Below are 27817 nucleotides of genomic sequence, written 5' to 3'. Positions count from 1 at the left end.
TTGATAAAAATGCAATCGTGCGTTCAAATTAACAGGTGGATTTTGTAGCACGGGTTGCATAAAACAAACCCTACCCCAATAAAAGCACACCCAACCTAAATGGGCATGCAACACTGCTGGTGGACAGAAATTAAGTATCAATATGATACATGCCATGCTGTTAATGATGAGCAGATTGAAGATAGTTAATATCATTACAAAAAACTTTTGAGATGAATAAAATAAACAAAAGTACCTGTGTTTTTTTTAATCCACTTATAAAAAAAAATTCCACCATTCAGAGAGACAGAGAAGAGGCTCTTTATTACAGAATGATCAAGTATACAAGTAAATCGGATGGTAATGCTAATAAAAACATTCATGGCTACATGACCAGGGGATTACAAGCAGGGAGTGAGGTTTATTTTGAAGTAAAAAAATTACAGACTAATCAAGTGAAAGTTAAACAATTACTCAATGTACATAGTGCATTATATTTCAGGCATATTAGAAAATATGTAATAATTCATGATTTATAACAAAAAAATAAATAAAAAGGGGACAACCAATCAAGTTACATGACGATCTGCATAAATTTAGAATATTTGCTTCTGCACATCCACTATGGCAACGTGGCAACAAACGTAATATTCAGTACTTCGGCTATAATAAAAAGTATATGGATAGCTTATGAAATTAGTCCAATTTTAATGCAATTTGGGATGCATTGACAAATCTTTCTAAAAGAGACAATTATAAAATTTAATGAAAATCCATTCATTGGTGATGTTGTTATTTGGATTTTAGGAGCATTAGCAACTAAGGCCATATTGCTCCGCCATTCATTGGGAATGGAGTTATTAGACAAAGACACGCGTAGTGAGGACAATGGGCACTTTACACATATATACTGCTACACACCTAAAAACAGAAAAAACAAATATGTTTAAATTTAAAATGGGTTAAAAATTACTGAATTGATATATGCATGGTGATAGGTGCAGGCAAGACTGAAAAAAAAAAAAAAAAAAAAACAGGTTGCTTGTGTTACTCTTAGTTGGAGAGGTGGAATCTTCCAGCTAGAGATCCCAGAAATATAGATATGTAGGGATAAGGCCATTGCTATGGTACAGTGCTGGGATGGGATCCTATGTTTGTGGACTGAGCAGAATCCCACTGTTTGATGGCTGTCATTTTTTAATGCCCAGATCTCTGCAGCATAAAGTTATAGAAACACTGTATACAGCAAAGACCTCAAATGTATCCTGCAAACAAGTCCATCATATTAGCATTAAATACAACGTTAAGCACGCTAAATATTATTTGTTTATTAGCATTAGTAGAGGAATTTGATGCAAGAAAGCAAGCTTATGCAGCATCAGCCAAAAAAAAAAAAAAAACCACTTCCACTTCAACTTCACCCCTCTGTTCGTTCGAAATACCTGTCCAGCTGAGCCTTAAACTTATTTTAAGGCTATCAACTTCCACGACAAGGGATGGAAGTCTGTTCCACCAACCAACCACCCGCTGGCTAAAGGCAAATTTCTGCACGTCTATCCTACATCTGTCTTTCCTCAATTTGAATTTATGCCCTCTCAGGTGATTATTCTGAGCGAGAGGAAGAATCCCATCAGCATTGAGCATGCTCAAACCATTCAAGGCTTTATACACCTCTATCAGATCACCTCGCTGGTGGCGCCTCCGTAGCCAGATGGGAAGGAGCACACACTTCTTGATTAGACCAGGGTTCGAGCCCGTCACCACCAAATACGGAGGATGCGGAAAGGTCGGGGAATGACCACCGCATATCCCGGAGCAATATGGCCTTAGTTGCTAATGCTCCTAAAAACCAGATAACATAACCTCGCTGGTGCTTATTCTCCAGACACTAATTTGCAAAACTTAAGCCTTTCTTCGTAAGAGCACCCCTTTGTTCCATTCACTAATCTTGTTGCCCTTCTATGTACTCGTTCCAGCAGCTCTACATCCTTCTTGAAATGAGGCCTCCAGACCTGTATACAGTACTCTAGGTGTGGCCTGACCATTGCCTTATACAAGGGAATAATCACCTCCTTATCCCTGCTAGAAAAATTCCTATATATCATTGACAATACACCACGAGCGACTCTTGCTGCCCGTCTGCACTGCTCAGAGAACTTCATATCTGCCTGCACAACCACTCCCAGGTCCCTTTCATTCTCTACCACTGTCAGTGTAGTACCACAGAGTTGATACGTTGCTCTGGGGTTGCTGTTTCCCATGTGTAGTACTTTACATTTGTCAATGTTAAACTTCATTTGCCACCTCTCAGCCAACCGGTGAAATACCACCACTTTGCTTATTGGAGGCTTGAAGTGGTGAAACCCATGTTTAGTCTCTAGAGCAAAGTTTCCGGCATCCCCCCCCCCCATACTTCTCCTTCAACCCATGCACGGTACTAAGTACTATAGGTTTTGATACCTTTCGTGTTTGGGGTTTTCATAAAAAAAAAAAAAAAAATCTGCTCAACCTTTCTAGATCCTGTTGCAGCAGCATAGTGTCAGTAGTGTCCTTGACAACCCTGCCTACCTTTGTATCGTCTGCAAACTTGGACATTAAGCTTGATATACCATCATCAACATCATTTATAAATACAGAAAACAATAATGGACCCAACACTGAGCCCTGAGGGACTCCACTAATAACATTAGTCCACGATGAGCAGTGTCCATTGATTACCACTCTCTGTCTTCTCCCCCTCAGCCACCCCTTTATCCACAGCAGCAATTTGCCTCCAATGTCACACTGCTCCAATTTGTGCAGCAGTCTTTCATGTGCAACAGTATCAAAAGCCTTTCTAAGATCCAAGTATATAATATCAAAGTTATTCCCTGCATCCAGTTCCTTTGTGACTGCATCATAGTATCCAATCAAAAATTGGTCAGGCAAGACTTCCCCTTAACAAAACCATGCTGTGTCCGAGCTAAAACTGAAGTCTTGTCTAAATGATCCTGCAGTGCTTCTTTAACTAGTGCCTCCATTAATTTTCCTGGAACAGAAGTTAAACTCACAGGTCTATAATTACTTGTGTCAGCCTTTGATCCTCCTTTGTGAATTGGGGTCACATTTGCAAATCTCCAGTCTGTGGGTACCTCCCCTGAGTCCAAGGAAGCTCTCATAATTATGGCTAAGGGTTTGCTTACTTCCTCTGCTGCCTCCTTTAATATAACTGGATAGATCCCATCCACCCCGGGTGCCTTTCTTGTGTTTATCTTCAACAATTTCTCCTTCAATTTACTCTCAGTTATTACAAGATTCTCTAGCTTACTGCTAGAGTTGAATACACCTCTGGCATTCCCCTCGCTAAATAACTCCTCATGTGTGAATGTCGATGCAAAATATTCATTTAGTTTGTTAGCTACCTGAGCAGGATCATCAACAGTTGACCCATCGATATCAAGTGGACCAATCTGATTCATCCCCTTCCTTCTAGAGTTTACATAAGTAAAGAACTCTTTGCCTTTTTTTCTTTGCATCCCTTGCCAAAGATTTCTCGTAATCTGCCTTCGCCTGCCTAACCTCCTTTGTAACTTGGTTACAGATAAACTTGTATCTATCATAGGCTTCTGTGTCGTGTGTTAATTTGTATGTATCCCATGCATGTTTCTTCTCTGCCATATGCCTCATTTAGGCCTAAACCTTGAACAATATTTCTTAGTTGGTATGTAAAGCCTAGTAGCTTCCAAGATAAGTTCTTTGAATGCTTCCCATTTTGCATTTGCTGTTGGTAACATCATCAGTTGGTCCCACTGTATAGAATTTAAATACTGTCTCAGTCCATAAACCTTCCCTTTACCCCTAATGGTAGTTACCTCTGAGTATATCCCACTTCAGCACACTGTGATCACTGCCACCTAGTGGTTCATTTATCTGCAGATTCTTAATGCATGAAGAATCACTGCTGATAATCAAATCAAGAGTATTCCTCCCTCTAGTTGCCTCCCGAACTTGCTGATGTAGAAAACAATCATCCAATAAATCCTCAAAAGCCTTGCTAGTGTGTGAGTGACCAGCCCCCAAATTCCAGTCAATATCTGGGAAATTAAAATCTCCCATTATAAGACTCTCTGATTTATTGGCCCACTCTATTTCCCTGTACAGTTTCTTATTATACTCATCAGAGTCATTAGGCCTATAGCACACTCCTACTCTCAATTTTGATCTCCCAATGCTTATGTCACACCAAACTGACTCGACACTGCACTGTCCAGCGATGTCCACTGGCTTCACTTCCTTGGATTTTATGTATTTCTTAACTAATAGCATAACCCCTCCTCCCTTCCTATCCAGTCTATCCTTTCTGTAGACGTTGTACTCCCCAAATTCCAGTTCTGCATTCCTTATATTATCCACAAAGAACCAAACAAAAAAAATGTCAATAAAATGGACAGCAAAAAGATCTGAATGCAGACAGAAATGAATTGTACAAAGACCCTTCTTGCAAGATTTGTCTAAGATTCAAACATGTTTGCTAACCAACTAATAGCAATGAATGGAATACACAGTCCATTCTGGTTATTTGGGACATATCGGACTAGTGCATTTTGGCCCGATTAAGCGGCTGCTCCAATTATCTGAAGTTTCACGTAAATAGTTAAAAATACAATGTATCCCCCCACCTTTACAATCGGTTCACTGTACAATCAAATTAAGTTACGATGAACTCAACATAGTAAAGTACTGCTCACTATACGATGTGCAGTAAGTCCCGGTCATTGTGATCACGTTTGTGAATTGAATTTTAATTCTATTAAACAATGATTCTAATTAGCAAAAATAGGAGGAATATTATCCACAGGCTATAAAAGCAAAGATATATTAAGCACAAATTTACCCTTTATTACCTTACCAATTAAAAAAATTGAATGATACGTGAAAATCGGAAGAATATACGTGATAATCGGAATAATTAATACGTACTGTTATATGTACATACAAACTAGTTGACATTTCTGTTCACTGACATTTGTGGGTGGGGGTTAAAATTTAAAACAGTAAAAAGATAAGCAATTAATAACAAAGAACACGGCCCACAAAAATTGAAAGTAACACAATATGCCCGAGTGAGAATGGAGTAACGAGTTACAAAGCTTTAAAAATAGGAATGAAGAGAAGATATGAAAATTAATTTTTTTATATGATTGAAGATTTCATGGAAGTGTAAACACATTTCACCATAATAACCCACAGAATTCCAGCTGTCGGAATTATCGCAAATTCAGTAAGATCGAGTTTACTGTCCGCTTATGATAGATTTCACTAACAGAAAAGCCCAATAAAGAGGTGACTGCTAATTGTTTTTATTGTTTTATGGTTGTGACCTCCAGAATTTCGACCGAACCACGTGGTACCATTGGAGACAATTGTAGGGTAATCTCCAGTGTTGCGGTCTCCTGCCCCGATTAACAGCATGCTGTCCCAATTAAGCGAAGTAAACCCTGGCTATTTTCTCGATTGGTTTCTGTTTTTTAAGATTTGCCCCAAATAAACGGCTGCCCCGATTAACCGGAATCCACTGTAGTTCGATTCATTACCATTATCTAGACCATATGTAGGGAACCTTTTTTTCATTTGAAGGCCGTTAATCCAAGGAATCCCCATCAGACTGTAAATTATATATATGTTATATACATTTTTCATAGTGTATGTACAGAATTAATACAAAAAAAAAAGGTTTTATTTCTTTATAGTTACCAATATTTTAAAAAACTGAGGAAGTGAAAACAATTTATTTACTTTTATAAAAAACATAACATGGAAGTTTTCACATTTACCAAAATGAAGAGCCAGACACAATTTAACTGATCATCCAAGTGCATATAATAATCTGTGATTGCAGGCACATCTTGATTACAGTCATATGTGAAAATGTTGATTCATAACAACAAGGTTGTGCCAAAACAAGAGAGTAAATGATGAGTACAATTTGAATATCAATGACTGCATGTTGATGCAGTCATTGCTTCTTGATGCCAAACAGACACTTCAGAACGTTGTCTTCTACTCTGCCATCTTCAGGGGTATTTGAGACATCACCCAGACAGAGCTGAAAAGCCAACCCCAGTGTGATGTCTTGTTTTTCAAATTCTTTTTTTTTTTTTTTTTTTTTAATTGTCATTGTAGGTGAACACAGTCAGGATCAGCTTGATCAGGTGATCAAGATGACCCTGCTATAATGCATGACATACATTCTGGGAGGGAGAGAGAGGGAGGGGAAAAAAACCAAAAACCCCAGCATGTAATAGAAATGCATGCTATATACACATTTTTTTTTGTACAATATTGGTTATACAAGATTGGTTCCATAAAAAATAAAAATTGTCAACATTTACTCCATTTTCACTTTTTTTTATCAATACATATTAAAATATTATTAGTAAATAAAATATTAAAACTCAGGAGTTTATTAAATAAAATTTTTTTGAAATAAAACAGATCAGCAACATTGCTTTGTTTTAGACGTTGGTTGTCTAGCTTGGTTTCCTCCTCCTAAATTAAATCTGTAACCACTCATCAGATCATCCAATTTTCTTCTGAATGTGCAACTTCTTTTGATGTCCAGATACATATCAGAAACAATTTTCACCAAAATTTTAAAACTTCAATTTTTATTGCAATATTAATTTTTTCTGTTATTTTGAAACACTATAATCTTTTGTTTTTGGGCACTGCTTACAGTATGGGTGGTAAGAATGTGTATATATTGTTAAGAACTGTATATAAATTTTTACACACAAAACAAATCAAAATATGTTCATTGACAAAAATAAACCGAAATGGTGTGAGAGTATAACATTGTGCTGCATGGGTTTCGTGCAGGTAAATTTGAATATTCGTAGATGATATCAAATACACATGCACATAACTTGAAATGTGTGTTGTAAGGTGGTGCATTAGAGCAGGATATGCTGTACTTCATCAGTGAGATTTATATATTCATTCATTTCTCTACCATCACTTCATTGAAATGATGGTAGAGAAATGAGTGTTACGTGAACCCCTTAGAAAGTTAGAACCATTCTACCCAATTGTAAGCCTTTATTAACTGTTATTAGTGTCATATCATAATTATCATAATTTGAGCAAGTGTGAAAGTATAAAAAAAAAGGCCACACCGAGTATCACAAAAGGCTGCAGGTACCCCTTATCAAATTGTGTTCCATGAGATTTTTAATGAGAGGAGATGATTTTAGGATATTTGTTTATTTTTGTTTTTTAATGCAAGAGGAGTAAAAAAGATAGAAGGAAGTCTGTGATGAGAGCTTCTGAAATATATTAATAATTTAATATGAATTAAGAAACATCTAAGGTATAGGGCTGGCCAAGCTTATTAACCCTGAAACTGTAAAAGAAAATATTAACAGGACTGTGGCAGTTGTGGGCTTAATAGCGATGTCTACTTATTGGTGAAAACTGTGAATGCTCCATAAAAGTGTCAGTTGCATTTATCAGTGACAAAATCACTCTTAAATAAGTAAATACATATATTTTTTTTTTTACTCTGGGATAACCACAGAGAAATTACAGGACAGAGAGAGAGAGAATAGAAGAATAATGTATTTAGCAGTCACGTGAGCTCAAATCACAGCAAACTCAAATGTGCACTGCCATAGCCAAGTGGTCAAATGCCTTGTGTTTGACCCTTACATTTCTCTCATCTTTTCTATATCCCCTTCCCATACAAACAGCACATATAGTGCAGTTCTATGGAAGGGGTTATAAAAATGAGAAGGTTGCATCAGGTATATAGCACTTAGAGGTAACTATACTGAATAAATATTTTCATTTTCAGATTTCTATTTACATAAGTGGAAGATGGAAAATCTTCATTTTCTAACTACCACTCATAAATAGAAAGCAGGCTGAGAATTCATTTTTGAGCTCTTAGCATGTCTACCAGCAAATACACAAACAAAAGTAGATGTCCTTTCCTGTTTTATGTAACATATGAAAAATAAACGTTACATAAAACATTGCAAAAATATTTATAAGCACTAAAATACATGGGGATGGATATGAAAATTAAACATGTAAATGAATATACCTTAACAAAAGAGCTATCCAATCGAACTGATTGCTGGGCATCTTCTAATGCTGGACGATATCGGTTCAGCATCATCAGACAAGCTGCTCTGTTTCCATAATAAGATGCACATGCCGGACAGAGATCTAAAATAGAATAGGCCATCTAATTCTATATGAAACTTTGGGCCAGTTTTTTTTTTTTTTTTGCATATTATTTTCTTAGTAACACATCCTTAATGCAAAAAATTACACAATACATACTTCAATCGGGGGAAAAAAATGAATATACATATAAAATGTCCACATTTAATAATTAAACATTCTAATTTTTAAGGAGAGTGCAGAATAATTAATATAAAAAATATATATAGCTCATATTAAAAAAATATATATAACAAGCAATACAGCTTTTTTTTTTAAAGAATTAATTTGTCAGGGTTAAAGTTTTATTATAAAATTAATACACAAGATTACTGTATATTTTCAGCAGTTATATTTAACTATAATAATAACTTTAATTTTTCACAAAGAAAATAGGAAAAAAAACCACTCAGAAGTTCACTATTAAAGGTTGGTCCAAATTTAGTTGTTTAAATTTTCAAGCACAGCAGAGAGTAAACACTTCACATATATAAGAAGGATAACTTGTTACACTCTGGAATTCTTCCAAGTGTGACAAAAGTAGAACTCAAGAAAAGCATCTTCATTTTCTCTTAAATAAGGAAAAATATTCATTACAAAAGAACATTTTTGCTATGTAATCTTACCAGTATGCTGATGAGACTGGGATGAAAGGGGACTGAAAGCTTTATAAATTTGTATACAACACTATACTTTATTTTCCCAGAGCTTTGGTTTTGAGCACTGGAAGTGAGGTAGTCAGAAGTAATTCTTTTGCACAAGTTTTATTACTCAAGTTATTATTTGTTCTTATTATCCAATATAGTATCAGAATAAAGAATAAAATTATAAGGTATACAATTTAACTATTTCTTATTTTTTATCCTACCCCCCCACCAAAAGCTATATGATGTATAAATTAAACCGCATTCTCACTACTGGACCCCCTTTTTTTGTTGAGCATCATCATCATCATCAGCCATTTTCAATCCACTGCAGGATGAAGGCCTCTCCAGCAACTTTCCAGTTCCTTCTGTTTTGAGCACTGGACATCCATTTACTACCCACAAACTCATGAATTTCATCTATCCATCTCCGCCTTTGTCTTCCAGGTTTTCTTCTAGCTCCTCTTGGGTACCATTCTGTTATTTTCTTAGTCCATCTGTCATCATGTCTTCGAGCTATGTGTCCTGCCCAAGACCATTTTAGTTCTTTAGTTTTGATAAGAATGTCCTTTACTTGAGTTTGTTGCCTAATCCATGCGTTTCTCTTCTTATCTAACAGTCTGATTCCCAATATGATTCGTTCCATTCTTCGCTGTGTAGTTCTCAGCTTCTCTTCCATTCTTTTGGTGAGTGCCCAAGTTTCACTTCCATAAGTCATGGTGAGCATAATAGACAGTAACTTCCAATTCGTATAATCAGAAATCTGATTTTTAAATTTTGATTTTATAAAATAGCTGATTCTAATAAAAGTGATCGTATTGAAACATACTTGAGAAGGTTTTAATAGTAACATTTTTGTTTCAGCGTATACCACAAAAATTAAACGTGCAGCAACAGCTGGGAAAAAGCAAAATGCAAATGATTGATTTCTTTGTTGAGAGAGAGAGAGAGAAGTAGAAGGGAATCACCAAGAAAACAAGAAAGATAAAAACGATGATATCTAGCTCAGGACCCTTATTTTTCCAATTGTCCAATAGAGGTTGCCTTTGCTACATCATGTGTAGTCATGGCTGTGTTCTACTTATTTTCTTGTTAAATTACACTGGTTGAATGTTAGCTGAATAGCTGTCATTATTCTATATGAAACATTTGGCCGTGTTTTTTTTGCATATTATTTTCTTAGTAGATGTGTTTTTTAGTAACACATCTTTAGATGTGTTACTAAAAAAATAATATTACAAATATTAGAGTGCTTAACAAAATTGAATATATGTAGAGTTAATATTACCAACTGCAGTAAAAGTACTATAAGTAATGTAACATATAATGCAAATTGAACAGTTTTAACATAAATTAAACTGAAAAAGTTAAAGGAAATAAATAGTAACAGTGTAGATGTCACAGTTGCTTGTACCTATTTCCAAGAAAATTTAAATTTGTAATTTGGAATGTGGTTAAATGTACAGGAAACTATTAAAACATTAGAGGTTGCATATATGTACCATCACTATTTCCGTATATATTACTGAAATAGTGAAATGATAGCACAGGCATATGATGCAAGAAAGCAAGCCTATGCAGCATCAGCCAAAAAAAAAAAAAAGTATCAGTGAATTGCCTGTAATTATAACAATTAATATATATTACAGTTAATATATAAGATAGTGTGGTATATATATATTTTTTCAATTATCCTTACAGGTCTGCATGTTATGTTGTTGTTATTTGGTTTTTAGGAGCATTAGCAACTAAGGCCATATTGCTCCGGGGATATGCGGTGGTCATTCCCTGGCCTTTCCGCATCCTCTGTATTTGGTGGTCATGGGCTCGAACCCCGATCTAATCAAGAAGCGTGTGCTATGCCCTGCTGCTCCTGCCCACCTGGCTACAGAGGCACCTCTGCATGTTATATACACATTATAATATAGCATAATATGTAATTAAGCTTAATGGCCAACATATGATTTTAAAACATGTACAGCCATTTCCTGCCCAAAGCAACTACAATATCCAGGGAATGGGCTGTAGCTAGCATGGACAGGAAATTATGCTTACAACTAACCTGAGTAGTACAAACTTTATAGACTTCATTCACATACTTTTCCCTTCAACTATTTATTTCAACACTCTGGGCTGTTAGGGTTACTGAGTGCAAAAGTGTATGTCTATCCTAATTTTGCTTCCTGTTAGCATAAATGCCACACAACTGCCAGTGACTACATCACAAAGTTTAGACATGACAAATAAATCAAAGTGAATATGTGCATCGGTGTGTGCATACATGCACAATTTTCCACATAAAAATGTTAAATTTTAGAGAAATGAAATTCATTACTTTAATAAATTTGCTTGTGCAAATTTATACCCAATTTTTTAAATCAGTACGAGTTTTATTATTTTCATTACTACTTTCTTAACAGGGCATCAAAGATCTTTAATAAATCAGATTTATGAAAATCAAAAATTCAAGAAACAGATAAGAAATAACTATACTTCCATTTGTTGCTATTTTGTTTTCAGTATAACTGCAAATGTGTTCACTGCACCATTTTCCTATAATATTTATTTCCACTGTAATTTTAATAATCTTGTAATGTAATGTGTGAATAACTTAATGATATATACATAACTTAAATACATTGATTACAAAAGTGTGTAGTCTCTCCACTGCATAAATCATATTACTATGTATTGTACAACTCTAAAGAAAATTCTAATTGTTTAAAAGACCACTGTTTTTGGCATGGTTACATGTTGGTTTGTGGTAATAAAAAATAAGAAAAAGAAAAAATAAATTCAAATTGATGATGATAAAAAAAAAAAAATCTTCAGAGTGAGGAGAGGCTGTGTGAGTGAGGCTGAGCAGTATGAACTTAGTGCTATGGAAATTATGGAAGACTTTGAAAAATATTCTGGACAAAAGGCAAGTAAGGTTATTGGAGTTTATGCCACACACCCAGTAATTTTGAATGTGATAAGGAAAACGTGCATTAAACCAGTAAAGTTAATTATGAGAGAATCTTTGGACTTAGGAAAAATTCTTTTGGATTGGAAAAGTGCCAATACATCACTAATACATAAAGACTATCTTAAGAGTAGAATGGATAGGTCAGGCTGACTTCGGTGGTATGGTAAATCACAGAGGAAATGGTCAAGAGTACAATATAGAGACATGTGGTAGAAATGCAATTCTGCAGGATACAAAATATGGTTGTTAACAGTCCAGCTGGCACATACCTTAGAGTCATGCTATCTGTCACATGCGAGTCCTCCAGTATACCATGAAAATGTTTGGAATAAAGGCAATAAATGATTTAAAATTAGGCACTGCTTAAATTATTCATTACCTTGACAGCACAGCAGATATAAGGAAAAATAATAATTTTTTAAATTATTATTTTAATTAATTTATTTTTTTATATATTAAGATTAGTAATGGCCACATGGTGCAAGAAGGCCTATGCCTTATGCTGCACCAGCCAAAAAAAAAAAAAAAAAAAATATATATAATAAAAATAAATAAATAAATAATAATAAAATAAACAAAAAATACATAAAATAAAATAATAAAAACAAATTAATAAGAATAAGAAGAAAATTAAAAAATAAATAAATAAATAATAATAAAATAAACAAAAAATACATAAAATAAAATAATAAAAACAAATTAATAAGAATAAGAAGAAAATTAAAAAAAAAATAAATAAATAAAAATTAATAAGAGAAAAAGAAATGGACAACCTATGCATTTCCCTCCTCCCTTGGGTAATTATCCTGCTGACCTTTGAATTTCCTCAGACTGTTAGCCTCTACCACCCACGTAGGTAACTTATTCCAGTAATTTATAACTCGCTGGCTCAAATAAAACTTCCTGCAATTCAGTCTAAACAACACCCCTGTAACTTGAAATTGTGGCCCCTAGTTCTAGAATTATTTATAACCGTGAAAATTTCATCCTCATTCATTTTACTTTTCTCTCTCAGAGCCTTAAACACCTTGATCAAGTCTCCTCTAAGATGCCTAGTTTCCAAGCTCTGCAACCCACACATTCGAAGTCTTTCCTCATATGGACACCCTTTTGCCGATCTCACGAGGTGAGTTACCCATCTTTGGAACCTTTCAAGAAGAACAATGTCTTTCTTCAGGTGTGGTCTAACAATAGCCTTATATAATGGGATTATGACATTCTTATCTCTACTAGCGATTGTTCGATAAATCATCGATAGGACACCATTGGCCCTCCTTGCAACCAAGTCTTCCATGCTCGGAGAACTTCATATCTGACTGTATGGTAATACCCAAGTCCCTTTCCTCCACTACCGGCTTTAGTTCAACTCTGCCAAGTGTATAAGTTATTTTGAGGTTACTCTTCCCCAGGTGCAATACCTCACACTTTGCTGGATTAAAGCATAGCTGCCATTTTTCTGACCCCCTCTGAAGTCTATTTAGGTCATTCTGAAGAATCTCTGCTTGGCGGCAATCATTAACTACTCTACTATCATCAGCAAATTTAGACATCACACCCTCTATCTCTTCATTGATGTCATTTATGAAAATCAAAAACAACAGTGGTCCTAATACTGATCCTTGGGGAACCCCACTTCTTACATCAACCCGATCTGAGGAATAACTATTTATCACAACCCTCTGCCTCCTGCCCTGAAGGATTTTCAGGATTTTCCCTGTGATTCCAACCCTGTTCCAGCTTATAAAGTAACTGTTCATGTGGGACTGGCTTTGCTGAAATCCAAATAAACTGTTGAAATTATTCCCTAAGTCCAGCTCTTGAGTGACCTTGTCAAAATAGCTAACCAGATTAGTTAAACATGATTTTCCCTTTACAAAACCACGCTGAGTATCCTTCAGAGTTCCATTTCTAAGTAATCCTGAATTCCACCCTTAATCATAGTCTCCATGATTTTCCCTACTACTGAAGTTAGACTAACCGGCTGGTAATTTCCCACTTTACTCTTAGAACTGCCCTTATGTATTAGAGATACATTGGCACTTTTCCAATCCAACGGAATCACTCCCAAGTCCAGTGACGCTCTCATAATTAGCCTCAATGGTTCAATGCACTCAACCTCAGGAGCCTTACTGGCCTGTAGGCTCGAAAGTTTTTTCATTAAATAAATGTGTGAAATTTCAACATCATTAATTACATTTTTTTCAACTTCACTCCCAGAATTTCTCATTGACGTGAAGGGTTTTTCTTCTGTAAATATCGATGCAAAGCATGATTAAAAATCATCACATCTTGTAGATATTTTCAAAAACATATAAATGCATAGAGATATTCTGTGAAATATCTTTTAAACATATGGCAAAAATATATTTTTTAAACTTATTTTAAAGTTTTAAAATAAGGTTAAATACAAGTCAAGAATAAAAACTAAAATAAAAGCCTTAACTTTTTCAATACTTTTTTTTTTATGAAAACCCCAAACACCAAAGGTAATATAACCTATAATACTTAGTGCCATGCATGGGGTGAAGGCTGAGAAGACAGACGATACTTGTTAACATTAGACCTGAATTTCTGTAGATTGTAATTTTCAGGAAACACATGTGAAGGAAGACTGTTCCAGAAAACCGAGGCTGAAGGAATAAACGAGGAAGAAGAAATGTTGGTTCTCTGAGTTTGAAGTTGGCACCACCCCAGATGTGGGGAAACAATATTCTATGGTAGGGAAGATTTGAGATTTGTAACGGAGTGAATAGCTGTTTAGAAGAAAAGTAACACCAAGAACAAAAGAGAAAATAATAAAATCTCATATAAAATACTTTAATAAATCTAATTCTCTAGTTCGCAAGCTAGAATTAGACGAGCAAATTTTTCATCAGAAGGAAACACCATTGGAATAAAAAAGTGTAAAAAGGTGACACAGAACAGAATAAGCTTAAGAGTACTAAATTTGATAACAAGTGATTGAATTTCTGCAATCAAACGAATAATGTATGTGGATCAGATCACAAATAAAAGTTGGCAATAAATCTGCAAATGAAACTGATAGTACTGTATGCAGATGTGATAATAAAGGCTTACTAATTTATTTTTTTTTAGTATTGTGGACAATAACAACTGCCTAATATGAAACTGAAGTGTCGATACATTCAGAAATTGTCATACTTTTTTAGTAACATTAGCACTACAAAAATGGCAAGAAGATTATGAAAATTAATATAATTCCACTTACAGGACCAGTTGTGCAGAACGTAAAGCCCACTAACATCAGTGAAAAAACAGTCAACAACGCAACAATGAACAAACACTTGTAAACTGAATTACATTATCCAATAGAAAAATATAATCCAAATACATTTCAAACTGACAATGTATTTTAGAGATGAAATGCACAGGAATAATAGCATGTGGGTTTAAATAACTATATAATATCGGTGTAGATACATCATAGTTTACCCATAAATTAAACTATGTACGTAGTGTAAAGGCATCATTTTTAATTGTATCTCATATTGTAGCTACCTTCACAAAGAGATACCAGGTATTAGTAATGGCCACATGGTGCAAGAAAGCCTATGGCTTATGCTGCACCAGCAAAAAAAAAAAAAAAAAAAAAAACTGAATAAAACAATGATAAAAAAAAACTAATAATTAATAAAAGAAAAGGAAATTAAACCTATCATCCTATACATTTCCCTCATCCGAAGGTACTATCCAGATGACCTCTGAATTTGCCCAAACTGTCAGCCTCTACCATCCATGTAGGCAACTTATTCCAGTAATTTATAACTCACTGGCTAAAATAAAACTTCCTGCACTCCAATCTCAACAACTCCCCCCCCCCCACCGTAACTTGAATTTATGTCCCCTAGTTCTAGCATCATTTATAATCTTGAAAATTTCGTCCTCATTCATTTTACTGATGCCTCTCAGAGCAACCTCAATCAAATTTCCTCTAAGGTGTCTAGTTTCCAAACTCTGCAACCCACATATTCAATGTCTTTCTTCATGAGGATGCCCTTTTGCCGATCTCACCAGGCGAGTTATCTGTCTTTGCACCCTTTCAAGAAGCTCGATGTCTTTCTTTAGGTGCGGTCTCCATTCTTGAACATAGCACTCCAAGTGTGGGCTAACAAAAGCCTTATATAATGGGATTATCACGTCTCTATCTCTACTTACAAAAGTTCGATAGATCATCGATAGACACCATGGGCCTTCCTTGCAACCTGTTTACAATGCTCAGAGAATTTCATGTCTGACCGTATCATAACACCCAAGTTCCTTTCCTCCAGTACTGGGTTTAGTTGAACTCCACCAAGTGAATAAGTTATTTTGAGATTACTGTTTCCCAGGTGTAATACCCTACACTTTGTTGGATTAAAGCATAGCTGCCATTTTTCTGACCATTCCTGAAGTCTATCTAGGTCTCTCTGAAGAAGCTCAGCTTGACAGTGATTATTAACTACTCTACCAATTTTAACATCATCTGCAAATTTAGACATCACACCCTCTATCCCTTCAATGTCGCTTATGAAAATTGAAAACAACAGTGGTCCTCATACTGATCCTTGTGGAACACCACTTCTCACATCAACCCAATCTGAGGAATAGCCATTTATCACAACCCTCTGCCTCCTGCCCTGAAGCCATCCCGCTATCCATCTAAGGATTTTCCCAGTGATTCAAACCTGTTCCAGCTTAAAAAGCAACCGCTCATGTGGGACTGAGTCAAAAGCTTTGCTGAAATCTAAATAAACAATGTCGAAATTATTCCCTAAATCCAGCTCATGAGTGACCTTTTCAAAATAGCAAACCAGATTTGTTAAACAAGATTTTCCCTTTACAAAACCATGCTGAGTATCCTTGAGAATTTCAGTTCTATCCAAATGATCCTGAATTCCACTCTTGATCATCGCCTCCATGATTTTCCCTACCACTGAAGCCAGACTGACAGGTCGATAATTTCCCACTTCACTCTTAGAACCACCCTTATGTATGGGAGATACATTGGCACTTTTCCAATCTAACGGTATCTCCCCAGAGTTTAGTGATGCTCGCATAATTAGCCTCAATGGTTCAATGCACTCACTTGCCGCCTCCCTTAAGATCATAGGGTATATTCCATCAACTCCAGAAGCCTGACTGGCCTGTAGGCTCAAAAGGTTTTTCATTAAATAACTTGCGAAATTTCAAAATCAATAATTACATATTTTTCAACTTCGCTCCCACAATTTCCCATTACCACGAAAGGTTTTTCATCTGTAAATATCAATGCAAAATAACCGTTGAGTTCATCTGCAACGGCAGCTGGTGTATTTAATACTATCCCCTTTCCCTTATGTAAAAGTCTGATCTGGTTTGTCCTGCTCTTCTTAGCAATTTATATATGTGAAGAATTCCCCATCCCCCCTCTTTGCTCTGTTTGCTAGCGATTTCTCATAAACTGCCTTTGCCTGTCGAACCTTTTCTGTGGCTCTATTACAGATCATCTTGTAGCTGTTATAGGCTTCAGTACTTTTTATTGCTCTAACTTTTCCACACCACCTTTTTCTGCTCAAGTAATGTGGCAACTTCACTATTCATCCAACTTGGAACCCTCCTCGTGGAGTATTTTTTTAATGGTAAATATGCACTCAAGGCGTCTGTGATTAATGTTTTAAAAGCATACCACAGTTCAATTGTATTTGTTCTCTGTGCTATATCTTCCCAGTTAATAGAGGCCATGTAGTACCTTTAGGCATCGTAATTTCCTTTTCCGAAATTATAACCCATTCTTAGCAGTAGTAAAAGCTACCTCTCTCTTCATCATCCACCGTAGAACTCCGTGATCGCTTCCTGCTACTGGTTCCTCTACTGTCAGCCCTGTTATGTCATCTGATTCATGGGTGATGATGAGGTCTAGGATATTCTTTTCTCTAGTACTTTCCCTGATATATTGATACAAATAACAGTCATCTAGTTGATTTAAAAATTTTGTTTCCCATGTCGAGTTTCCTTCCAATTTACTCCAATCAATTAGAGGCAAATTGAAATCACCTATAATAAGACATTGACTCTTACTTGCCCATTCCATTTGAATGTAGAGGCTTTCGTCATAATCTTCACAATCACCTGGTCTGTAGATTACTCCTACTCGCATTATACCTTTGTTTCCAACTATCTCACACCATACAGATTCTATACTAGCACATGAAACGTCTGAATCCGGTAAAGCTATCGTCGCACTCAGGCTGTTTCTGATAAGAAGCATTAGCCCACTACCCCTTCTATCTACCCTATCCTTCCTAAATACATTATACAAGCCATACTGAAACTCGTCATTCCCTATTTTCGAGTGGCACCACGTTTCTGTAAGCGCCATATGTCCGTGTTACTTGTTTTAACCAGCAATTCGAATTTGCTCATTTTATTGACGACACTTCTAATATAATTATATAAACAATTAAGACTTACTGTTCTTGTATATTTAACAACCCTATCACAACCCTTGAAGTTTTTTAGGCTCTCTTCCCTGGCATTAGCTACCCACTCACTTGAAACATTTCTGCCCCCAGAACATCTAGATAATATGTCCAGTTGGGGTAATAGTTAAGAACTCTTGAGGCATGTGCAAGAGTTACTTTGACCAATATTATCAGATAAACACATGTCAGTATTACCTCCCCCCTAACTAGCAGTTTCCCTGAACCTTTTAGGCATCCTCAATAATACTAGCAAAAACGTTTGCACCACCTTTGTTTAAGTGTATCCCTTCTCAACAAAACAAATTCTTTCTACCTACAAGTGTGGGCCAAGCTGATAGAAATTTCCCCCAAAAGCCTTGCAGAGTCCTTCAAGTCTTGAGTTAATGCACAAGGCTTTTAACATATAATCCCTCCTATCGTGTCTGGGCAGAATTGCAGACATAGACATTGTGGCCTAGCTCGTGGCATTTCCTCAGCATGGTCCTGTATTTTTCCAACAAATAGTCAGATCGTATACATTTAATGTCATTAGTCCTCACATGAATAATAATATTCTCTCTACCCCCCTTAAAATCTGTTGGTGACATCATTAATAGTTGCTTCCGGCAGACATACCCTGGTTCTACTCCACCTATCCTTATTACAAAAAATATTCCGTTTCCCTGACAACAGAGTCTCCTAATAAAACAAAGTCCTTTTGAACCAGAGTAGTTTGCAGTTGGTTTTTCTGTCTTGAGGCCCGAATCAGGAGTGCATCACTTGGTAGACTGCTGTAGTCTTGAGTCTCTGACGAGCTCCCACATGCATTATTCTTGAGGGCAAGCACCCGTTTTTTCAGTGACTCAAATTGTTCCATCAGTGCACCAAATTGTAATTTAAGATCGGTGCACTTCTTACATCGATCACAAAGAATAGAATCCTGAGGTGAGCTATGATTAGTCACCAGGTCGACCTTGGAAAACATTCCACAGGTTCTGCAACGGATTAAATCATGACTCATCCGTAAATCGCCATCGGCTATTTTCGTATGAGTCACTATACCGTGACACGTTTAAGGCAGATCTCGTAATTACCATTATAAAATTAGCTAAATATCAATGAAAATTAACTTTAAAAAATGGTATCTATAATATTATAAAAATCAAACTGTTACAGGAAAACCTATAACAAAATAATCCAACAATATACTAAATAAATCAAATATTGCACTACCTCGAATTAGTAATGCTTCTCTAGTAGAGAAGACTACTGTTATTTATTCTCAGTGGATACCACCACCCAGATGGCACCGCTTCAAAGGCTGTTGGCCTATCATCGGTGGGTGGGTAGGTACTCTGATAATGCGAGAGATGCCAAATGGTGAACAAATGATAATGTATTTTAAAGGCGAAATTCACAGGGGGCATATGGGTTTAAATAACTATATAATATCGATGTAGATACACCATAGTTTACCCATGAATTAAACTACGTACGTAGTGTAAAGACATTGTTTAAAGACATCTTCACAATCAGATACCAAGTATTGCACTACTTTGAATAAGTAATGCTTCTCTAGTAGAGAAGACTATTGTTATTTATTCTCAGTGGATACCACCACCCAGATGGCTCCGTTTCAAAGCTGTTGGCCTATCATCGGTGGGTGGGCTACAATATGAGATACAATTAAAAACGATGCCTTTAAACTATGTACGGGGTTTAATTTATGGGTAAACTATGGTGTATCTACACTGATATTATATAGTTATTTAAACACATATGCTATTATGCCCTGCGCATTTCGTCTTTAAAATACATTATCATTTGTTCATCATTTGGCATCTCTCATTGTGAAACCACTTCACAACTGTAATGGCATGTTAGCCATCACAGTTGTGATGGCTAACATGCCATCAGGATACCTACCCATGATCAGGCTACCTACCTACCCACCCATCGAGAATAGATAACAGTAGTCTTCTCTACTGGAGAAGTGTTACTAATTTGAAGTAGTGCAATATGATCGTTGTTGTTTGTTTTCTTAGGAGCATTAGCAACTAAGGCCAGATTGCTCCGGGAATATGCGGTGGTTTGTAACTGATCTTAAATTACTTGACAAAGGGATAAAAAGGCATGGTATCAAAATTTGCAGTGATGTAAAGATTAAGAAAATGGTTAATGATCAGCACAAACCTGTGATCCTTCAGGATAACCTGGATAGAAGTCAAGGATGGTTTGAAAAGTGGCAGTTATGTTTTAATATGGCAAAATTCAACATAGGAAATAGCACCCCCAAAATAATTTATACACTTGGTAGAGCTGAATTAAACAGAAGAAGAGGGGACTTGTAAATTATGATGTGGGTGGACAAGAAATTCTCCATGAAGTGTACAAAGGTCTATACTCAATTTTATAAATGATCTATGCCAAGAAACCAGTCACTGGTGCTGCTACTCTTCCACACTTTGACACATGGAAGAGCAACTGCATTATCACTGTTGTAATGGCTCACAATATTAATATTTAATACCGTGAGCCATTACAAGAAAAGAAAGGTAAAAAACGGACTCGAGTAAATAATATGATCTTTGAGATAACAGAAGAGGAGAAAAAGCAGTATGTACTGAAACTTAAGAACAAGTTTTAGCTTCTGCAGACTGCCCAGGACCAAGATATTGACGAGGAATATTACAACTTTCTGAAAGTGATAAAGCCCTAGAAACCTATAGGTAAAAAGAAATCCAAAGAAGAAAAATTAGTCAAGAAACACTTGTCATGATGAACCGAAGTTGACAAATGAAGAGCAAGATAGACACTGACAAAGAAAAAGTGAGTATACTGAGTTATGCAAAGAAAGAGATTCAGAGAGGATATAAGAAAATTTAACACAAAAAAAGTAGAACAAGCACTAAGGGAAAACAAAGCACTTCAGCAGCCATAACCAGTAACAGAGAAAGACAAATGATACTGAAACTGAAGAATAGCAATGGTGTATTTATAAAGAGCAGAGAAGGCATAATTCAAATAGCAGAAGACTACTATAGAGAATTATACAAGGAGCGAGGGAATGATGCCAGCAGTGAGAAAGATGGATCGCAAATTAGTAATGCATACGACATACCCGATATCCTTCCTGATGAGGCAGAACATGCTTTGAAGAAAATGAAGAATCAGAAAGCCCCGGGGAAAGATGAAGTTACTGTAGAGTTGTTAAAATTGGTAGGAAGAGACATGACACAAAAACTGGCAAGGCTCTTCAAAAATGCATTAGAAAAGGTGTGACGCCTAAGGTGTGGAATAATCCAATTGGGGTCCGGAAAATTTACCGCCACGTCAGTTTATCGCATTTTACCGTCTAGAAGCAATGATTAGCATATTTTTTGGAATTCTATGAACTATGAGGGAATAGTAGGGAAATAAAAAAAAACACATGTATGGAAATATGTAATTTAATAGGTACATTATGTATTTTAATAGTTACATGTATTACAAAAATAGTAAAAAATCCATTATTTGAACAATATAACAATTGGTTAATTTTAAACTCAACTAATTATAACATTAGGCATGTCATAGTACACTGCAAAAATTCAAAATGAATGTTTATGCAATCTTCAGAATCAGTCACGTTGGGATAATTAATTAGTAAGAAATATTATGCGCTATACCTCTTAGATAATCAACAATATAACCCCATTCATCATATGCACTTTAATTCATTGATCAGAATCGCGATACTTCTTTTTTTTTTTTTTTTTTGTTGCCCGGATCACTTCCACTTAAATATTGTTCAATGCAATCGATAAATTTCCAAATGTTGGGATGATAAGCAGCGACTTGTTCCTCAAATCCTCTATACCACCCTTCAACAGAATTATTCTTTCTTGGTAATCCTTCAAGAACAAGCTGGTGTACGTTCCACATTTCATGGGAATACTTTGGTGGTGTCTGGTTGGGCGTCCAATCCATATATCCTTAAAATAATCAACAACTTCTTGCGATTCTGGAGGAAAAACACCATTTTCACACAAATGTTAAAAAACGACCATCACAATTGGAGTGGACACAAATGCAATTGCTGCCAAAATTCGCATATTTAAAACAAAATTAGCATCAGTTTCATGTTGTTTCAATCCATTATTTTGAATGGAACGAAAAATACATTGTGAAAAGTGGAAAAAACAACCCCGTTGCGAAGCGTTAGGAAAAACTCTTCTGGCCATCATCGTCGTCTCAAAATCTATAGTTATTAATTGCGGGGACATAGCTGGTTCCATTACTTTCAGCTGCTGTAGTAGAGATACATACGTTTCCTCAGACCTCTTAGGCAATAATGCATAAACTAACGGAAGCGATATTTTGTCCTTGAATCCATGTATATCGTATACAGCTGATAAAAAAGTAAGGGAACAGTTTTGAAAGTCCCATCGGCATACCAGTGTTCACTTCGTGCTAACAACTGCAAATTTCTTTTCGTACTGAAAATTAACATACGATTGTCCTCGGGTCCAGAATCAAATTGTAGAAACAATTCTCCATTGCATGATGTTTTATATTCTTCTGTAAAAACTATGTCTCTACGATGCGTTGGAAGAACTGGGCCATCAAAATTTCGATTTCTTATATTTCGGATCATTCTTTCATTGTATCTACACTTGGAAGCTTAGGGGCTGCTGCTTGGCTACAGATTCTTGAAACATTTGAAATAATACTGTGAGGCGTATTATTTGTTGTTTCTGCATAAGTTCGAATGGTATCAAGAAGTTGTGCTGCCTCAACACAATGATTGTGCTGAATCCATGTTTTAATGATGGTGTTATCTACCACAGTAACTCGAGCGGCACATTTGGTTTTTCGGTAATTTCGACACTTCCAATGAATTTTTGTTTCATTTTGCCTGTCTTTATAAAACAAATGTCCACTAAAGCACAATTTTGGTTTTCCTTTTTTTGATTTTAAAAATTCCACCGACATGATGCGTTCACAAACTCAAAAGGATGAAAAATAAACTCAAAATAAGAAAATGTCGTGATTGTAAGAGATTATAAATATATAAGTACCTCCCTAATCGGCATGCCCTACCCCCACTCCCCTAAAACATGCTACTTAAGTTAAAAATAAATTTATATAAATTATATGTATTGCCTGGCGATATTTGTAGGCTATAAATTGTTTATGTAATAAACAGATATGGCGGTAAACTGCTAGCGATTAATTGCTGGCAGTGAATAGCGGACGATAAACTTTCCTAGACTTAGTCTAGGAAAGTTTATCGCCGAAAGTTTAAGAACATTTAAGTTTATAAACAATTTATAGTCTACAAATGATCGCTAGCATATTTTTTCGCCAGGCAATACATATAATTAATAAAAATTTATTGGTCATTTTAAATTGAAAATAAGGCTTTCTTTTGGTGTTATTTAAGAATTAAGTGCAGTTAAAAATGGAAGTTATATGCGAGGTATACATTTCCTAGAAATACATACCATTGCAGGTGCTTTAATTTAATTGCCTGTTATTTTCCAAAACTGGAATTAGGTAGGTTCCTAATCATTTCCTTTAACTTAAGTAGAACGTTTTAGGGGATGGGGGTAGGGCATGCCGATTAGGGAGGTACTTATATATTTATAATCTCTTACAATCACAACATTTTCTTATTTTGAGTTTATTTTTCATCCTTTTGAGTTTGTGAACGCATCATGTTGGTGGAATTTTTGAAATCAGAAAAAGGAAAACTGAAATTGTGCTTTAGTGGACATTTGTTTTATAAAGACAGGCAAAACGAAACAAAAATTCATTGCAAGTGTCAAAATTACCGAAAAACCAAATGTGCCGCTTGAGTTACTACGGTAGATAACACCACCGTTAAAACATGGAAGGAGCACAATCATTGTGGAGATGCAGCAGGAGTTGAGGCAGCACAACTTCTTGATACCATTCAAACTTATGCAGAAACAACAAATAATACGCTTCATAGTATTATTTCAAATGTTTCGAGAACCTGTAGCCAAGCAGCAGCAGCCCCGAAGCTTCCAAGTGTATATATAAAGAAAGGAACGATCTGAAATATAAGAAATCGAAATTTTGATGGCCCAGTTCTTCCAACGCATTGTAGAGACAGTTTTTACAGAAGAATATAAAACATCAAGCAATGGAGAATTGTTTCTACAATTTGATTCTGGACCCGAGGACAATCGTATGTTAATTTTCAGTACGAAAAGAAATTTGCAGTTGTTAGCGCGAAGTGAACACTGGTATGCCGATGGGACTTTCAAAACTGTTCCCTTACTTTTTTATCAGCTGTATACGATACATGGATTCAAGGACAAAATATCGCTTCCATTAGTTTATGCATCATTGCCTAACAAGTCTGAGGAAACGTATGTATCTCTACTACAGCAGCTGAAAGTATTGGAACCGGCTATGTCCCCACAATCAATAACTATAGATTTTGAGATGGCTATGATGGCCAGAAGAGTTTTCCCTAACGCTTTGCAACGGGGTTGTTTTTTCCACTTTTCACAATGTACTTTTTGTTCCATTCAAAATAATGGATTGAAACAACATTATGAAACTGATGCTAATTTTGCTTTAAATATGCGAATTTTGGCAGCAATTGCATTTGTGCCCACTCCAATTGTGATGGTCGTTTTTTAACATTTGTGTGAAAATGGTGTTTTCCTCCAGAATCGCAAGAAGTTGTTGATTATTTTACGGATATATGGATTGGACGCCCAACCAGACATCTTCGTCGACCACCAAAGTATTCCCATGAAATGTGGAATATACACCAGCTTGTTCTTGAAGGATTACCAAGAAAGAATAATTCTGTTGAAGGGTGGTATAGAGGATTTGAGGAACAAGTCGCTGCTTATCATCCCAACATTTGGAAATTTATTGATTGCATTAAAAAAGAACAAAGTATTAACGAAATGCACATTGAACAATATTTAAGTGGAAGTGATCCAGGCAACAAAAAAAAGAAGTATCGCAATTGTGATCAACGAATTAAAAGGCTTGTTAGTGCATACGATGAACTGGGTGATATTACTGATTATCTAAGAGGTATAGCGCATAATATTTCTTATTAATAATTTACATACTGTGTTGTAAATATTACAGTTTCTTAGTAATTAATTATCCCAACATGACTGATTCTGAAGATTGCATAAACATTCATTTTGAATTTTTGCAGTGTACTATGATATACCTAATGTTATAATTAGTTTAGTTTAAAATTAACCAATTGTTATATTGTTCAAATAATGGATTTTTTACTATTTTTATGATACATGTAACTATTAAAATATATAATCTACCTATTAAATTACATATTTCCATACATGTGTTTTTTTTTATTTCTGTACTATTCCCTCACAGTTCATAGAATTCCAAAAAATATGCTAATCATAGCTTAAGGCAGAAACTTAAATAAACAATAACTTTTTATGATTTGACCAAACACATCTCACTGCTTCTAGATGGTAAAATGTGATAAACTGATGCGGCGGTAAATTGCTGGCGATCAATTGTTGGCAGTGAATTGCTAGCAGTAAATTTTCCTAGACTCAATGCAATCATAGTTTTGCTGCATAAGAAAGGAGATAAATCAGATGGAAATTATAGACCAATTAGCTTATTATCGTACATCAACAAGTTGTTCACAAGGGTAGTAGTAGTAGTAGTAATAGTGGCATGTGATGCAAGAAAGCAAGCGTATGAGCTTATGCAGCATCAGCCAAAAAAAATTCACACAACCATTCCCTCTAAATGTTTCACCAGTTCCTTCTTAAATTTATTTAACAAATCAACTTCCACAACGACAGATGGAAGTTTGTTCCAGCAATTAACCACCTGCTGGCTAAAGGCAAATTTCTGCACATCTATTCTACATCTGTCTTTCCTCAATTTGAATTTATGTTCCCTTAGGTTCGTAATCTGAACAAGTGGAAGAATCCCATCAGAATTCATCGTGCTCAACCCATTCAAGGCCTTATACACCTCAATCAGATCACCACGCAGGTGCCTAGTCTCCAGCCGTTGCAATTTGCAGAACTTAAGCCTCTCTTGGTAAGAAGATCCCTTCCTTCCCCTCACCAATCTTGTTACCCTTCTCTGTACACGCTCAAGCAAATCTACATCCTTTCTAAAATGAGGCCTCCAGACCTGTATGCAATGCTCAAGGCATGGCCTGACCATTGCCTTATACAGAGGGACAATCACCTTCTTTTCCCTGCTAGCAAAATTCCTGTATATCATTGACAAAACCCCATCACCTGCCTTGGCAGCCTGTCTGCATTGCTCAGAAAACTTCATATCTGACTGCACAATTACTCCCAGGTCTTTTTCATTTTCTACCACCTTAAGTGTAGTACCACACAGTTGGTACGTTCCTCTGGGGTTACTTCTACCCATATGCAGTACTTTGCATTTGTCAATGTTAAACTTCAGTTGCCACTTCTCAGCCCATCTTCCCAAATTTTCTAGATCCTGTTGCAGCAGCACACTGCCATTACTGTCATTAACAACCCTGCCAACCTCTGTATCATATGCAAACTTCGACACTATGCCTAACCGTTAGGCTAATCTGTTAGGGTCATTATTAACAGATTAGAAAGAATACTTTATGAGAATCAACCAAAAGAGCAAGCTGGCTTTAGGACAGGATTCTCAACTATGGATCACCTTCACGTAATATCACAGCTAATGGAGAAAGCAAATGAATATAAAACACCATTATGCCTGGCATTTGGCTCCATACAGCATAACGCAATGTTTCGGGTACTGGAAAGACAAGGCATGGATACTCCATATATTATGATTTTGAAGAAAATATATGAGAACGCTACCGCCTTTATTAGACTAGACAACGAGAGTAGCAAATTTAAAATTGAGAAAGGAGTTCAACAAGGTGACACAATATCTCCGAAGTTGTTTACTGCTGCCCTTGAGGAAGCTTTCAGAAGATTAGACTGGTCGCAGAAAGGAGTCAATGTGAATGGAGAGTACATAAACCATTTACAATTTGCAGATGACATTGTGGTCATAAGCCACAATCCCAAAGAATTAGAGGAAAATCTTAATCAGTTATGCACAGTCAGTAAGAATTTTTGACTAAAGATGAATATGGCTAAAACAAAAGTAATGACGAACAAGTATGCCACAGAAAAGGATATAATGATTGAAGAAGCAGTAATTGAAAAGGTGGAGTGATGTACTTATCTTGGACAAGTCATTAGCTGTAATAATGATAAATGGCTGGAAGTCAAGAGAAGAATAAATTTTGGATGGATAGCATTCAAGAAATATAGTCACATACTGAGGAGTAATATCCCAGTTTGCCTGAAGTGTAAAATGATAAACGAATGTATACTCCCCACCATGACTTATGGAAGTGAAACTTGGGTACTCACCAAAAGAATGGAAGAGAAGCTGAGAACTACACAGCGAAGAATAGAACGAATTATATTGGGAATCAGACTGTTAGATAAGAAGAGAAACACATGGATTAAGCAGCAAACTCAAGTAAAGGACATTCTTATCAAAACTAAAGAACTAAAATGGTTTTGGGCAGGACACAT

At 35.8% G+C, this 27817-nt stretch overlaps 1 protein-coding gene across 1 annotated transcript in view; it reads right to left on the bottom strand.

Annotated features, from left to right (window-relative positions):
* LOC150086664 (dnaJ homolog subfamily C member 7-like) overlaps positions 1 to 27817 on the bottom strand; it is a 136041-nt gene that overhangs the window by 64615 nt on the left and 43609 nt on the right. The window contains exon 3 of the mRNA XM_090372669.1: positions 8063 to 8187. Coding sequence (XP_090228795.1) covers positions 8063 to 8187 — 125 coding nt within the window. The remainder of the gene's footprint in view (positions 1 to 8062; positions 8188 to 27817) is intronic.

This window comes from Mastigoproctus giganteus, chromosome 4 (genome assembly GCF_048544385.1).
Source record: "Mastigoproctus giganteus isolate SK-2022 chromosome 4, ASM4854438v1, whole genome shotgun sequence".
Lineage (NCBI taxonomy): Eukaryota > Metazoa > Arthropoda > Arachnida > Uropygi > Thelyphonidae > Mastigoproctus > Mastigoproctus giganteus.
This window is presented reverse-complemented; position numbering and strand designations above follow the sequence as displayed.